The 16201-nt window shown below is 45.9% G+C and overlaps 1 protein-coding gene across 3 annotated transcripts in view; it reads left to right on the top strand.

Moving 5' to 3' along the window:
* Window positions 1-15463, top strand: part of Nav2 (neuron navigator 2) — a 379403-nt gene extending 363940 nt beyond the window's left edge. For all 3 annotated transcript variants that reach the window (XM_090348005.1, XM_090348004.1, XM_090348003.1), the window contains 7 exons: window positions 2089-2324; window positions 4519-4673; window positions 4859-4930; window positions 6724-6920; window positions 7864-7982; window positions 11680-11883; window positions 14717-15463. In XM_090348005.1, coding sequence (XP_090204131.1) covers window positions 2089-2324; window positions 4519-4673; window positions 4859-4930; window positions 6724-6920; window positions 7864-7982; window positions 11680-11883; window positions 14717-14842 — 1109 coding nt within the window. In that variant the 3' untranslated portion in view covers window positions 14843-15463. The remainder of the gene's footprint in view (window positions 1-2088; window positions 2325-4518; window positions 4674-4858; window positions 4931-6723; window positions 6921-7863; window positions 7983-11679; window positions 11884-14716) is intronic.
* Window positions 15464-16201: the final 738 nt, after the last annotated feature.

Genomic DNA, 16201 nt, shown 5'->3' with positions numbered 1-16201 from the left:
TGGGGGCCTATTTTTAGTTGGGAGAAGATTAGAAATAAACATGTAAATGCATTAGTAGGCCCTTTTATTGGCAATGAAAAATTAATATAAAATGAAGATACTATTTAGCTTAAAAATATAAAATCTCCACTGGGCACTTTGGCTCACCCCCATAATCCTAGCTACTCAGGAGGCTGAGATACAAGGATCTTGGTTCAAACCAGCCCAGGCACTAAAGTCCATGATTCTTTTTTTTTTTTTTTTTTTGAACCTAGTTGTAGGGCTTGACCTCAGGCCTGAGCTCTATCCTAGCACTCTGCCCCTTGAGCCACAGCCCCACTTCCAGCTTTTTTCTATGTCTGTGGTACCGAGGAATTGAACCTGGATCTTCATGCACACTAGACAAGCACTCTTACCACTAGGCCAATCTCCTGGCCCAAAAGTTCATGATTCTTATCTGCAATTAACCACCAGAAAACTGGAAGTGATTCTGTGGCTCAAGGGGTAGGGCAGTAGCCTTGAGTTGAAGAGCTCAGGGACAGTGCCCAGGCCCAGAATTTAAGCCCAATCACACACACACACACACACACACAAATGTCCTTCAGGTTTTTATTACTATTTATTGCTTTTTAAATTATTATTACTTACTATTTTTTACTTATTACTTACATATACTAATTCCCTTTGGGGGAACTTATAAAGAATTTCCTTTGAGTATGAATGGCTAGCCTTGGATAAATCTTCTCTTGGGAATGGTATTAAGAAAAAAAACCTCTTTAAAGCCAGATGTGACATTTGTTTGTTTATGATCTGGGGGAATGGCTCTTGTGGGGCCGTGTGTTCAATCCTTAATACTGCAAAAATAGAAAACCGACCAACTAACCAACAACAGCAGAGTATCTCTTTTAAAGGTAGCAACTTTGAGCAGTGAAGTTTTCTAGGCAGGAAAGTGAAAAGATAAGTTTCCACTTAATGTTGTTGATGTACAAAAGTCTCAGTGTGTACATTTTAGCCAGTCAGTATTCACATTCCAAAATCAGGTTCTCATATCAAATGATTCCATCTAGCATTATTCTTCATGGAAAGATGCCAAGTGTTACTGTTTTCATACCTTAATACTACATCCAAGTGTGTGTAGAAGGAAAAGGCCACACCAGAATTGTGGCAGACACAAATAGATAAGACTTGGGTAAACTTGGGGTAGAACCCACAGGTATGTAAATTCAGTTAGATAAGCAGATCTTAGATCTTCCGCATTGATATTCTGCTGGGGCCAGCCAGCAGCAAATGGGGATTCCTGATTTAGGGGGTGAGGACTTGGAAAAGAAGAAGACAAGAAAAAGATGGAAAAGAAGAAGACAAGAAAAAGATGGGGTCAGGAGGTCTACAGCGCAAGTCAGCAGCCCAAGAAGGCTGTAAGCTTAAGACTGTAGCCCCTTTATTTCAAGTTCCAATCTTAAATACTTTTTTTTGCCAGTCGTGGGCCTGAGCTCAGGGCCTGAGCACTCTCCTTGGACTTTCTCAAGGCTAGAGCTCTACCACTTGAGCCTCAGCACCACTTCCAGATTTTTTTTTTTTTGCATGTGGTACTGAGGAATTGAACCCGGGTCTTCATGCATGCTAGGCCAGCATTCTACCACTAGGCTAAACTCCCGGCCCTTAAATACTTTTCTTAATACCAGGAAACTGCCAGGTGTCGCATTCGTACAAAACAGCAATCAAGTAAACAAGAAGGGATTAACATAGCTCAAAGTCATGCTAATAGCTCATTTCCTTATATACTCAGCTGTGCCAGTCCAAGGTCGCTCTGACCCCAACAATATTCTACAGAGAATAGTTCAGGACTGAGGACCTAAATGTTAAAGCCCAACTATTTTAGCCCAGATATTTAAAGTGAGTGTAATGCTGGGAAAGCCACCCAAGACGGAGACCAGAAGCATGAGATGCCGATATTTGACTGAAAGCTGGTATACCTTGGTGGGCAGGATGCTCAGGTTAGTGAGCTGTCAAGAAAAATGATCATATCTAGTCTTGAGGTTCCCAATTATGCAAACACAGAGAGCTGTCCTTCCTACAGGACTTCACACTCCTTGTCTTTCTCAAATGCAGGGCTTGCAGAAAACAGCCTGGACTCACTGGTATTCGAGTCTCTGATCCCCAAGCCCATCCTGCAGCGCTATGTCTCCCTGCTGATAGAACATCGACGTATCATTCTCTCTGGCCCCAGTGGCACTGGGAAAACCTACCTGGCCAACCGGCTATCCGAATATGTAGTGCTCCGAGAAGGACGGGAGTTGACTGATGGGGTCATTGCCACTTTTAATGTGGACCATAAATCTAGCAAGGTGAGTTTGCCATATCCCAGAGCCAGTGACCTCACTGTTATCCTGATAAGAAGCAGCATCTCCTATATGGTCTGTTTCACAGAGAGCAAGGGGGAAAGGGGCAGAATAGGGTTGGCAGAAAGGAAGGCCAGCAGTCAGATCCTTCTAGCTAGAAATTCCATCATCTGTGGACAAGTCAACTAAGTTCAGTTGTGACAACAGTAGTTCTTTAACACCATCATAAATATGTCCATATCAGTTTAACAGTATTTGTCATACTATTATGTTAGTGGTCTTCCAAAATAAAAATGTTTTGTGCGGTAGTAACAATAGCAACCCTATCTATAAAACAACAGCTCACACTTAAAGCTATTTGTTCCATGAACAGCAAACTTGTCTGCATAAGAATACTTAGAGTTATTGTCCCTGTCCCCATTTTGCAGAAGAGAAAACAACATCGAGATTGATTTTTACATGCTGAATTCTTCCCCTATGTACTTAGTGGTATAACTGGAGCTCAAGTTGAAGTCTCAGACACTAGAGCTCTATCAAGTAGCTTCACCATGTGGATGAGATATGACGTAGTTCCTGCTAGGAATGGATATGCTTACTCAGACCCGTTCATTCATTGAATGAGAGCTGATAATCACTCATTCCAGCTGGCCCTGTGAGAACACCCAGAGAGTCAAAGGTAATGTGGAAATGGCTCTCTCATCTTAGGAGTCATCGATGTGTTTGAAAGTGCATAGTCCCCAGCTTCACTCCTGGGTGATCTCGTGATAGTTTGTGTGGGGAGCCAATAATCTGCACCATTCACAAGTTCCCCTGTGTGATTTTGATATCAGAGCAGGACAAGAAAAGAGCTTGGAGGCCGCCCTCATATGAGTGAGGGCTGGAAAGCAGATGTAGCTGAGGAGGAGGTGAACCTGGGTTGGATTTCAATCCATCCGGGCAAGGCATCTTCTTACAGAACACAGCTCATCTGTTGAATGCCATAGGCTTCTTGAGTTCAAGAAGAAGAGAGGGCTTTGGGTCACAAGGAGCCAAGGAACCCTGTCCATGGCAAATAGCACTTAAGGAAGTAGTGAAAAGTGGAGTTTTCCTGTGGCTACCAAAGCCTGTTTTGACTTAGAAGAGACATCTGGAGTGAATGTGTACCTACAGAAGGCAGAGCAACTGTCTCTTTCTGAGAAGCCAGGCTGGAGTCTAGGACAGGCTGGGGTGATTAAGACATACTGAGATGGGTACCCGTGCCTGAATCTAACCCATTGCCTGCCCTCAATATGGTCTCAGGCCAGACACCTGACTTTGATGTGCATGAGTGTCTCCATCTGTAAATGGAGCTAATGACCAAGCCTTTGTCACAGTTACTAAGTTGCAGTGACAGGGTTACTGTGAGTGTTCCGAGTAATACCGGCCACAGCTGGGAAGATGTTACCAGTCCTGTGTACCCACATGTCCTTTCCCCCACTGCACCATTGCTGTCCCTGTTCCTTTCCTGACACACATTCCTTCCCCATGCTCACTGACCTGTGTGCTAGTCCCAGCTGTGCCAATGCTCCACCTGTTGTGAAAGCCTTCCCTTTCTGCAAGACCTTCAGTGCATGGAGACTCATCACTCCCTGCACTCTATTGTTTCTGCCGTGGCACTCATCAGCCTGTGAGAGGAAGCCTCTGCTCCCTCTCTGTGTCAAGGGTTTCTGGGAACCCTCCGTAATGTTTCATAGCTCGCAGGTGCTGTGGAGGTACAGAGATGAGAAGGCACCTATGGTACCTTCCAGGTGCCTACTGGAGGTTTGCATAATAAATATCAAGAGAGTAATAAAACCTATGGAAACTATTTTAAGAAATGGGTTGGGTGGGTAAAAGGGAAAAAGGTGGATAAGTATAATCAGAGCACATTGTATTATGGAAAATAAAAACACTGAAACCCCCTTGTACAACTAACATGTGATAATAAATCATCATTAGACAATAAGAAAAGTGGATAAAAGTGACATTTTCCTAGAGAAGTTATCCAGTAACTGGCAGGAGGAAGGGTGCAGGCTTTCACTGGTCTCATGCCCACCCATCATCCCTGAAGCACTAAGCTGATATCCTATAGCAGCAGGCAGGTGTGTTCACAGCACAGCACTGTGAAGAACCCTAAGCGAGTGCATCTTACTGGCAGTGTGCTCATGGCTTGCTCTTCCCTGGCCTTTCCTGTACACTACAGGAATTGCGCCAGTATCTATCCAACTTGGCCGATCAGTGCAACAGTGAGAACAACGCTGTGGACATGCCCCTCGTTATCATCCTTGACAACCTACATCATGTCAGCTCTCTGGGGGAGATCTTCAATGGGCTTCTCAACTGCAAGTACCATAAATGGTAAGGGTGTATTCTAGGGGTATGACACTGGCTACTGGGGAAAGGTGTGTGGAGATGCTCGCATGCATTTGTCCCAGGTTGGCAAGATAGACATGGTGACTGAGGAAGGGACACAACTGGCTGATTATCTGCCTGGACCCACAGATACCACAAACTTCTTCCTCTTCCTGTGTTTTCCCTTCTAGCCCTTATATCATTGGCACAATGAACCAGGCTACCTCTTCTACTCCCAATCTACAGCTTCATCATAACTTCAGGTAAGCTGTTAACTTCCCTTGTCTAGGTAAATGAGGGAATTGCAAAGAATAACAGCAAGTAAGGGTAAATTGTCTTAAAAAAAAAAAAAGGAAAGGGGCCGGGAGTTTGGCCTAGTGGTAGAGTGCCTGCCTAGAATGCACGCAGACCCAGGTTCGATTCCTCGGTACCACATACATAGAAAAAGGCTGGAAGTGGTGCTGTGGCTCAAGTGGTAGAGCTCTAGCCTTGAGAAAAGCCCAAGGACAGTGCTCAGGCCCTGAGCTCAAGCCCCAGACTGGCAAAAAAAAAAAAAAAAAACAATTAAAAAAAAAAAAAAGGAAAACTGTATTGAATATCTATTACATGTTGGGCCCTGAGTTAAGCATTTTTTTCCCAGTTTAATTCACTTCCTTCTTTTTTCACCCTCAAGTAGTTAGGTGTATTCTCCATTTACACAGGGAAGAACAGAGGGTGAGAATCCTGTATGAGCTCACACAGCCTGTCAGTGGCAGAGATGAAACATGAATTGTGGTCTCTGTGCCTCTAGATCCCTCTGAAATAGTGTCAGGAAGACAGCTCTGGAGAGGTCATAGGCACTTAACCAATGTGGGACATTCCCATGGTGTCTTTCTTTGTCCCAGATGTCCTACTTAAGAATGTCTGCATAGAGCTGGATGTGTAGGCCATCATGATCCAGCTGCTGTTAACATTGGCAGCTTCTCTTCCCTCCCAGACAGTTCAACTCTGGATGAGGTTGTGTTGCTGCTTATCATGGCATCTGTCAGAATCTTTAGCCTGGCCCTGAGCCTACTTGTGCCTTTAAATGAGGGAGAGAAATAAACTCCTGAACTGAGACCCTGGCTTTATTTTCACTATTTAATAGAGAGGCCTCTATTAAAAGTAGCCTGAGCTGTAAGTATCTATCTATCTCAACTCCACCAGGCCTCCAAGAACCTGCTTCCCCTTCTGGGATGTCTATGCTTTCTTAACTGTCCCTCACTCTTGTTCTCCTCATCTCTGTCATATTATCTCCCTATATAGACTATTGCAACCATTTTCTAACTGACTAGCCTGCCTGCAGCATATCCTTCTCCCACAGATGTTCTCTTTCCTGTGATAGCCAGGTGAGCATCCTAGCTCCAAATCCCTGGCTCACAGTTCTCCAATGACCACCCATTGCCTGCAGGATGAAATCTTAAGTTGGAAGGTCAAGTCTGAACTCTGGCAGTTTCTCCAAACATCTGTTTCCCATGCAGTTCATGCTCCACCTCCTTTGTTGCTGGGCTGTCTCTGCTCTGACAGCCCCTCCTCTGAGGAGCCTCCCCTGATGCCAATGCTTTCCTCATGTCTCATTTCTCCTTCTGTTTGTCTATCCCCACTAGACTGTGAGCACCTAGGGGCCAGAGAGTGCATCATGGTAGTCTGTTAGAGTTCCATATTCTCAGCACAGACCCTGACATCAAGCGAAAGGGACAGCCTGTCTCAGCAGAGATAGCTCAGACCGTCTGAGTTCAGACTTTGGAGCCAGACTGTCTTGGTGGTTCATCCTTAGCTCTTCCATTAATCAGACAAATTATATGCCCTGTTTTTGCGTTGGCATTTCTACCTGCAAAATGGAATTGGTAATAATACCTGTGTCACAGGATTGCATAAGGGATTGTGAGTTAACACATATGCATAGCCTTTAGAACAGTGAGTGCTATTCTACCATTGCCATTTTCACCTTCCATTTCTAACATGTTTTGGATTTGGCAGTTAGCCATCAGTTTGTTTACTGTCCTCATTGCTGAAAAATGTTCCCGACTTCCTCCAGGTGGGTGCTCTGTGCCAACCACACGGAGCCCGTGAAGGGTTTCCTCGGCAGGTTCCTGAGAAGGAAGCTCATGGAAACGGAGATCAGTGGGCGGGTGCGGAATGTGGAGCTGGTAAAAATCATTGACTGGATTCCCAAGGTCTGGCATCACCTCAACCGCTTCCTGGAGGCTCACAGCTCCTCGGATGTGACCATCGGTACGTGGGTCGCCCACAGAGCAGGCAAAGCTGGCTGGCGGACAGTGATGCCTGCAGAGCTCTTGGCTGGGCCCTACCTGCTCCAGCACTTCACAGGGTGGTGTGTTGTCCTTCTGTGTAAAGAAAAGGGCAAAGGGAAAATTGCACTGCTGACCACAGTGAGCATTGGAAATGGTTCCTTTCCAGGCTGATCAGCTGCCAACTCAGTGAGGACCCCTCACTAGAGGTCTGAAGGCTGAAAATGCCCTTGGGGACTGGCTTTCAAAATAAAATTATAGAGGGCTGAGAGTTTGGCCTAGTGGTAGAGTGCTTGCCTAGCATGCACGGAGATCCGGGTTCAATTCCTTGGTACCATATACATAGAAAAAAGCTGGAAGTGGTGCTGTGGCTCCAGTGGTAGAGCTCTACCCTTGAGACACTCCAAGGACAGTGCTCAAGGCGCAGGACTGGCAAAAAATAAAATAAAATTATAGACCACTGATGAAGAAAAACAGATCACTGTCCATTATACCATCCTGACAATACAAGTTCAGTTTGAACTTATTTCCACGCTTTTTGTAATCACAGTCATGGCATACACACAGTATGTTTCTTTTTCTTAGTATTGGATTATTCTATCTCCTAAACATTCTGTGTTGCTACTCAGTCTTTGAAGACTGCAAAATAATTAAAGATGGATTGCCTAATCAAATGTGGATTTCTTCTCAATAATACCACAAAGAATATCCCCTCTTTTGGGTGGTTCCTTGAGAGGCAAGGTGAGGGAATCAGAAGGTCCCACTCCCTGCCCAACAGCCAGCAGCTGGCTTTTCTGACATCAGCCCTGCCATTGCTCAGGAAATCCAGGGTCCCTGTGGTGGGGGATATTCAGACCAGAGTTTCTTCTGGCCCTTCTGTTCCCCACTGGCTTTCACTTCTGATGTATTTCCACTGTGATCCCTAGGCCCCCGGCTCTTCCTCTCATGCCCCATTGATGTGGATGGCTCTAGAGTGTGGTTCACCGACCTATGGAACTACTCCATTATCCCCTATCTTCTGGAAGCTGTCAGAGAAGGACTCCAGGTGAGATGCACACAGCTGTTGGTTTCCTGAGTTGCAGAGGCCTTTTCCAGTGACTAGATGAGTTATTGTCATCTCTCATTCCAGAACCTGACTGACTGGGGGACTGGTCTTTATTTGTATGTGTGGGTCCTCATCAGTTGTCTAGCACAGTGTAGGAACAGTTGGGTTGCAACTGCTGCCTGGCCTAGGAATGTATTATCTATGTGACACCAGTCAGTCAATTTGGGGTGTGTGTGTGTGTATGTATGTGTGCATCCATCTGTGTCTGGATGTGTATCCTTTTTTTTTTTTTTTTTTGGTGGGTCGTGGTGGTTGAACTCTGGGCCTGGGTGCTGTTCCTGAGCTCTTCAGCTCAAGGCTACTGCCCTGCCCCTGAGCAAAGCCCCACTTCCCATTTTCTAGAGGTTAATTGGAGATAGGAGTCTCAGGTCCTTTTGTGCCCAAGCTGGCTTTGAACCTTAATCCTAACATCTCAGCCTCCTGAGTAGCTAGGATTATAGGTGTGAGCCACCACACCCGGCTCTAGATGTGTAGTCTTCTACCTATATGCCGCTAGGACCCCACAGGGTCAGAAGGCTCACAGTAGCTTCATTTTTAAATTTCCAAAGCCCTGGCTCCTTGTTATCCTTTTCCCATTCTTCCCAGTGGGGATGCCAGACTCCTCTCCTGCCTTGGGGAAAGGGAATGTTTCATCTGTCTGTCTATCCAGTTGTCTCTGCTGCTGCCCTGAGGGTTCTGCAATAGAGCCAAGGAACTTTATGAATATTTTCTTTGCTTGCCACAGTATTTATTCAGCCATTCATCACCTGGACTCAGACATGTCCAATGGCAAGTTGGGAGACTTGTAAAAATATGATGTTCCCTGAATCGAATGTGCATTTGTCTTATGACTCAGTCCGTAGTTCTGTTCTCCTTTGGAGTTGTTACTGTAAATACTTGAAGTGTCTGAAGTCTAAAAGGCAGCTTCTGAAAAGGCACAAAGCCCAGGGCAGGCCTGGTGCTGGAAAGAGCAGGAGCAATGTGTGGGGAAACATGGGACCATTTATCAATGGCTCTGAGACCCTGCAGTCTCCTGTCTCTAGACCTTGGTATCCCATCTGTAAATATTAATGTTTGGTCTCGAAGACTGTTTTTTGAGTTGGTTTTTGTGATGCCCTGAACTTCTTCAAGCCATGCAGTGATGGTGGTTGAGGATAGAGAGAACTGTCAGAAGGGGGGTTGGCAGTTTGGCAGCCTTTCATGTGTGAAATCTAGCTTGGAAAAGATAACACAAGCCTACTGGAAATTTTCTTGGAGAGAGACGTTTCTGAAAACTCTAAGACTCTTTCTTCCTACCCTGTAACTATCCCCAGCTGTCCCTGGGTTCTTTCCTGCCCTGACACCTCCTTTTCTTCCTGAGGAGACTGAGTTTTGCCTAGGTTGCCAAGCTGAGTTCCCAAGCCCAAGACTCACTGTTGCCCCAGGTTAAGGAAGACAGACAGGCTGCGCCAGAACACCAATGATGAGGTCATAGGTGGCTCTTCAGGGCGGAGGCAGCCAAGAGTACAGAGAGCTTGGCAGGATGGATGGCATCCTGGATAAAATTCATTCACTAAGTCTGGGTTGTTTTGAGTGGTGAGAGGGAGAGGACCCACTGGAAAGAATGGTGAGCCCAGTCCAGGCGAATGTGCTGCTCTCTGGCTTGAGGTCTGGTTGAGTCACCTGTCTCTGGTTGATACACAGTAATTCAATGGAAACATATGGAGGGATGAGATATAAAGGCCCAAAGAAAGGAGCTAATCCTGGGTTCAAATCCAGGTCTACTTTATAAGCTTTCACAACCGGTTCTGCTCTCTCAGGCTCTGCTTTCTCTATCTAGTAAGTGAAGAGGCAGACTAAGTGCCTACTTCCTTTCCAACTGAGGCAGCATCAGACTTAGAAAGATGCCATTTCATGGGTCTACAGCTCAGCTCTGTCCTGTTCTTAGCACTTTTCTCTCTCTCTCTCTCCCCGTATATTGGTCTTATAAAATTCAGTGATAATTTACTTCACTGTTTTAAGATCAAATTAGTTATTATGGCTAATTTTGAGAAATAAATGATGGAGAGAAACACTTGTAATTCCATTACCCACATACAACCTTCTCTACCAGAAGTTAGCTGCTTTGAAGGGACCTGCGTTGCTATGGAGAGGTTCTGGGAGTCAGTCTAGTCTCCACCGCCTGCTGCCCCACCTTAAGAAATAAGGCTTCTTGACTCTTGAGCTCATTGGTGACCCCTGCTGGCCATGTTGATGCCCAGCACCTGATTTAGATAGCTAAGTCTGGGTGGAAGCACAGAATGGAGTTTTAGGGCTGGTTTGTACAAACTGATAACTACCAACTCTCGTGTTGGTAGTTTGAAATCAGCCATGGTGAGAGTATTTGCACCATGCCAATTGGTAAACACTTTAAATAGGATTGTTCCTTTTGTCCTTGTTGCAGTTTTTTCAACTTGGATTGGTGAGGCTCAGAGGTTAGGATTACAAAATGAGTCGGTGGCAGAGCTAAAAGTGAGCCCGTGCCCTTGGCTTCCTAGATCCTGGACCCTTCCTTCAGTTCTTTTCTTTTTCTTTTTTTTATTGTATTTTATTGTCAAGATAATATAGAGAGAGGTTACAGTTACATTCATCAGGTACTGGGGTGCATTACTTCTTGAACATTGATACCCCTTCTCAGGTTTTTGTCCCCCTTTCCCTCCCTCCCCACCACTTCCTCCCAGTCCTCTTGTTTCCCCCCTTCCCATTCTTATTTCAATTAAACAAATATACCAGGTAACAAAGTCAGATACATTAACCACATGAGATTAACCATAAGGGAAACAAAAGAGAAATAACTGCACATAGTACATTGAGAACAAAAATCACAAAGATAAACCTCTTGTTTCCATATCCTAGATTCATTTTGTATAGTCTCATCCTGTATGACCATGTACATAGCTTTTGAGGTATTGTGATCCTTTGCTAGGAATATCCTAGACAGGTGCTAATTATTACAAATAAGGGAAACCATGGAGCCTATGTCCCTTTGAGTCTGGCTTACTTCACTTAATATGATTTTTTCGCCAAGTCTTTCCATTTCCCTATGAATGGGACAATGCCATTCTTTCTGACAGCAGCATAGAATTCCACATAGAATATCACATCTACTGAGGGGCATGATAAATAGTGCTGCAATGAACATCATTGTGCTCGTAGCCTTAGTATGGCCTTGTTTCTGGGCATTTGGGTAAATGCCAAGGAGTGGGATTGCTGGGTCATAAGGGAGCTCTATGTTTAGACTTCTGAGGAATCACCATACTGCTTTCCAGAGTAGGCAAACCAGCTTACACTCCCACCAACATTGTAGTAGTGATCCCTCCTGGCCACATCCCCACCAGCATCTACTGTTACTAGATTTTTTTCTTTATTGTCATGATAATGTATAGAGGGGTTACAGTTAATTTGTCAAGTAGTAGGTGCATTAATTCTCACATTTCCTTCTCATGTTTTTGTCCCCTTTTCCCACCCCCCACCCCCTCCCAATCGCCTTCCTGCAGTTCTTGCTGTGTGAGTTAATCTTTATCTTGAATGACCTGCTTAGGGTGGGACTCTAAGCAAGGCAGAATGCTGATGTTGGGAAAGTTTTTCAGAAAGCTGTCAAGCTAGGTCTGCTTCTAGACTGTCCCTTTTGTGTTTTCAGCTCTATGGAAGACGTGCCCCCTGGGAGGATCCTGCCAAGTGGGTGATGGACACCTACCCATGGGCAGCCAGCCCACAGCAGCACGAGTGGCCTCCCCTGTTGCAGCTGCGGCCTGAGGATGTGGGTTTTGATGGCTACTCTGTGCCCCGGGAGGGGTCCACAAGCAAGCAGGTACCCCCCAGCGATGCTGAAGGAGACCCTCTGGTGAGTGCTCAACTCAGCATTCATTGAGCACTTCGTGTATATTCAAGCAGAACGTGATACAGGGCACTTTGAAAATATGAAAGCAAGCAAACTTGGCCTTGCTTTGGAAGGCAGGCCCCACCAGGGATTTACTTTTGCACTCAAGCCTTTAACCTTGAATTGTTTTCTTACAAAAGAGTGTGGTTTCTTTTCTATACCTTGAATGTGTCTGTACCTATCAGCTCTGCTGTATTGTTTGCTCTCTGATATGAGATGCCACCATGATCATGTGCTAGGTGGCTTCTCTGATGTCTCTCATTTAAATCTGAGCAGAGGAAGAAATCAGAGCTCAAAGCAATGAGGAGGAGCCAGACAGGGAAAGGTCAGGAGCAGGTGTGCCCATGGAGGCAAGGGGCCTGAATCCACATCTCCTGAAATGGGCTTAAGCTTTATAATCACCCCAACATTGCTAAAGCAAAGATGACCCTTGAGAAATACCCAGGCAGTGATGATAACACTTCAAAGCAATTTTGTAATTCTCTACCAATAAAATACTCATACACAGTCATTCTGCCAAGGTGGAACAAACGAATAAAAACCCTTATAAAATGAGGAGGAAGTGAATCTCCCCAAACCTCCCACAGTTGAATGACCATTATTATGCCTGCAATTTAGCCTGAGGCTTCCTTGGCAGCTAAAGCAGAATAGGAAAATATAACAAAGAATATTATTTATATGCCTAATGAAAGAAGATATTCATAAGAAATACAGCAGGATTAAAAAGACAACTGAAGCCAGGTGCGGTGGCTCACGCCTATAATCCTAGCTACCCAGAAGCCTGAGATCTGAGGATCATGGTTCAAAGCCAGCCCAGGCACTAAAGGCACTAAAGTCCCTGAGACTCTTATTTCTAATTAGCCATAAGAAAACTGGAATTGGCATTTTGGGTCAAGGGATAGGGCCGTAGCCTTAAGCTGAAGACCTCAGGGACAATACCCAGGCCCAGAATTCAAGCCCTAAGACCAACCAAAGCAAACAAACAAAAGGCAACTGACTTTCTGTTTTATCCCTAACAACCAGTGGATTTGCGAGATAAAAAGTAGTAACAGGTGGGTCTGGGAGTTTGGCCTAGTGGTAGCGTATCTGCCTAGCATGCACGAAGACCCGGGTTCGATTCCTCGGTACCACATACACAGGAAAAAGCCGGAAGTGGTGCTGAGGCTCAAGTGGTAGAGCTCTAACCTTGAGAAATCCCAGGGACAGAGCTCCCTGAGCTCAAGCCCGGGACTGGCAAAAAAAAAAAAAAAAGTAGTAACAGTACTTGGTATTTGTTATGGGTTGTCTGCCATCCTGCTGAGTGGTGCAGTTGAGTTGTGGTCCTATTGAGGATGTATAATAGGACTTAGTGTTTACAAAAGTAGTTTTCCAGAGGAAAGGAAAGACTTTAACAGCCATTTCTAATGGAGCCACCACTAACCTTAAGTCATAGGCGGTGGCTGGGGGAGGGCGAAGATGGGAGGGGGTTGTTAAACACATGAAGTCTCACCTTGCATGAAAGTATTAGGAAAAGAATGGCCAGCCCTTCTCTGGCCTGTAAGTCATTACTAATCCCCTCCCTCACAAGACTGGGACCTCCATAAGAATGGGCTGAGTTGGTTGTGTTCCTGAACTATATGCTCTCCCACCAGGAACATGTGAATGGGAACTATAACTAATCCTGGCTGCCAAGGATTGTCCATTGTACTTCAGTCCCATCTCTTCCCAGTTGATAGCTGTGTACATGGACAGCTTCTAGCCTGGCTCCCCAGAGAGACCAAATACTAGCCTGAGTAGCTATACCAACCTCAGTCTCTTAGCCCAGAGAGTGTCTCAGCCCAGAAAGCCTGTTTTCTTAACAGAGAGAGTCACACCTGCTATAAGAAATGCAACACACACACACACACACACACACACACACACACACACACACCCCACTTATAATAAAATACAAGAAATGTTTCCGTTTTCCTCTATATTGCCCAACAAATGAGGGGTATAGAATTCAGACCAGGGAAACTTTAAGATCATGGTCTTGAAGCTCTTCATTTCAAATATGGTAAAGATGGCATCTGATCATCTGTCACATTTGTGAAGCCTTTCCTCTTAGGCAGCCCCATTCCTCAGATTTTAGCATACCTTGTGCCATTTCATTCCTTCAGCCATGGGCTAAGTCCTCCCATTCTTCACAGGAGACAGCAGTGGCCCCAGTGCTCCAGAGACCTGAGCCATCCTCCAGGCCTTTATTCCCCAAGGCTCCTGCGAAGGCTTTGAAGATAGCTGGAGCACATTTGGTTCCAGGCTAATACTGGCCAGAGCCAGGAGTCTAGTTGGGCTTCCTGCCTGTCCTAGGGGGCAGGGCACAGACACATGCTGTGCATCACTTCAGTGACACTGGTGCAGGGACATTACAAAGCACTCTGTACGAAGGTCAAGGGCTGCACCTGGAAAACGTCATGCCCGTTTCCAAAAAAATAATAAATGTAACAATTGTACAGGACTTTTCTCTTTTTTCTTCGGTGCTCTACCCTGAGTAACTCAATCCATGCTATGAAGTGATGTGACAGGTACAATTAGGGCTTCATATCTGACCAGTGAATAGGCAAGAGGGTTAAGTAGCCTACCCAAAGTCATTCTGGGGAAACCAAGAGTTGAACCCTCGAAATCAGGCCCAGACTCCGTGTTCTTGTCTGCTACCTCTCTTGTGAGCTGCCATCTTGAAGTGGTCCAAAAGGAGCTGGGCAGGAGCCTCTAAGAGACCAGGAGGGCAGCACATTAAACAGAGAAGCCCTTCATGCCTCCTCTGCTCTCTCCCCAGATGAATATGCTGATGAGGCTGCAGGAGGCAGCCAACTACTCCAGCCCACAGAGCTATGACAGCGACTCCAACAGCAACAGCCATCATGATGACATCCTGGACTCGTCCTTGGAGTCCACGCTGTGACCCAGGCCCCGCTATGGAGCCTGCCTGCCTCCTCTCCTCACCCCAGTCCACATGCATCCTCTGCGTCCTCCTGAACATGATGTCCTGAGCCAATCCCACCGCCCACAACCTCCACATCCCAGGCCCGCCACCAGGGGACCACCCCCTTCCACAGCGAGAACTGCACTAGCTTCCATGTTACGTTCATCCTTGTTTTGCCTTGTTGCTGTGAGTTCCCTCAGACACTGAAGATACTTCTCGGGAAAGGATCATCACTGATGAAATGAAAAGAGAAATGGAATGAAGATTTTCTTTTTAATTTTTGTTTTCATTCAAGAATCCACTTGGAGCACTGAAACCAAACAGCATCCTACCAGGAGCTTCCAGAGACCCAAACAAAGTTGGAAATGAAGACAGCATGGCTTTCCCCTCAGCTCAAACCCCCCCTAGCCTGGATCTCAAGACCAGCACTCCCATAGTTACACCTCTACGCCCTCCACCCAGCGGCTACAGAAGAACTGGTGCTAAAGAGGGCCTTGGCCTTGGACACTCTGTACACAATGCAGAGCTGTGCCCCAGAGAAACCTTCAGAGCAAATACACCGTGCTTTTCTGTTTTATAAATGGTGCTCTCCTTCCCTGAGAGGTATTTTACCTGTTCCAATTCAGTACCCTCACTTGGGCCCAGCAGCCCGGGATTATCTGTGAGAATGCGTGAAGAAGTGAGCGTGTGAGTGAGCAAGGTGCTGCTTTTGTTTCCTTTACTGTGTTTAAATGAATCTAATTTTGTTTCTGCAAACACTGTGTGTAGTGAAAGCAGCTCTCCTCTAGAGAACTGATGACCCCTTTAAAATGTAGTTGAGTGTCTTCCTTTCTGACTCATTGGTTTTGAAGACTTTCCCATCCCTCCATCCCCTAATCCTCACCTTGGTCAGAATCAATCCTTTGGTGAAAGTAAGAGCCCTAGGAGTTGAGTTTTGGTTTGGTCCTGTGACATTTTGGTTTGCAGTTGTCTGTCTTCTCAGTTCAACCCCCTCCCTGCCTCTTGCTGGAGCCGGGGATACCTATGTCCTTTCAAATGGATGAGGATTGGTCCTCGTGTGGGTGAGCCACAGACCTTGCCTTTTCTCCTCGTCTTCTGAGGGCTGAGAGCGCACTTGGCCTCAAGCTCCCCAGTCCCAGTTTTAGGCAGGGTGGCGAGGTCACCTTGCAAAAGACTTGCACTTTCTTCAGAACCACCATGGCACAGCTCCATAAGGGAGGGTGGCCATTCCCTCCTAGAAGAAGTCCACCCCTGCCCTCGGTCCTGACGAGCCTTGCCTGACCTCTTCGGTGCTGACCTTCCCAAAGCGATGCCTTACCGGTTTTGTACTCACCGCGT

The sequence above is a fragment of the Megascapheus bottae genome, chromosome 16 (assembly GCF_031878675.1).
Source record: "Megascapheus bottae isolate mThoBot1 chromosome 16, mThoBot2.hap1, whole genome shotgun sequence".
NCBI lineage: Eukaryota > Metazoa > Chordata > Mammalia > Rodentia > Geomyidae > Megascapheus > Megascapheus bottae.
This window is presented reverse-complemented; position numbering and strand designations above follow the sequence as displayed.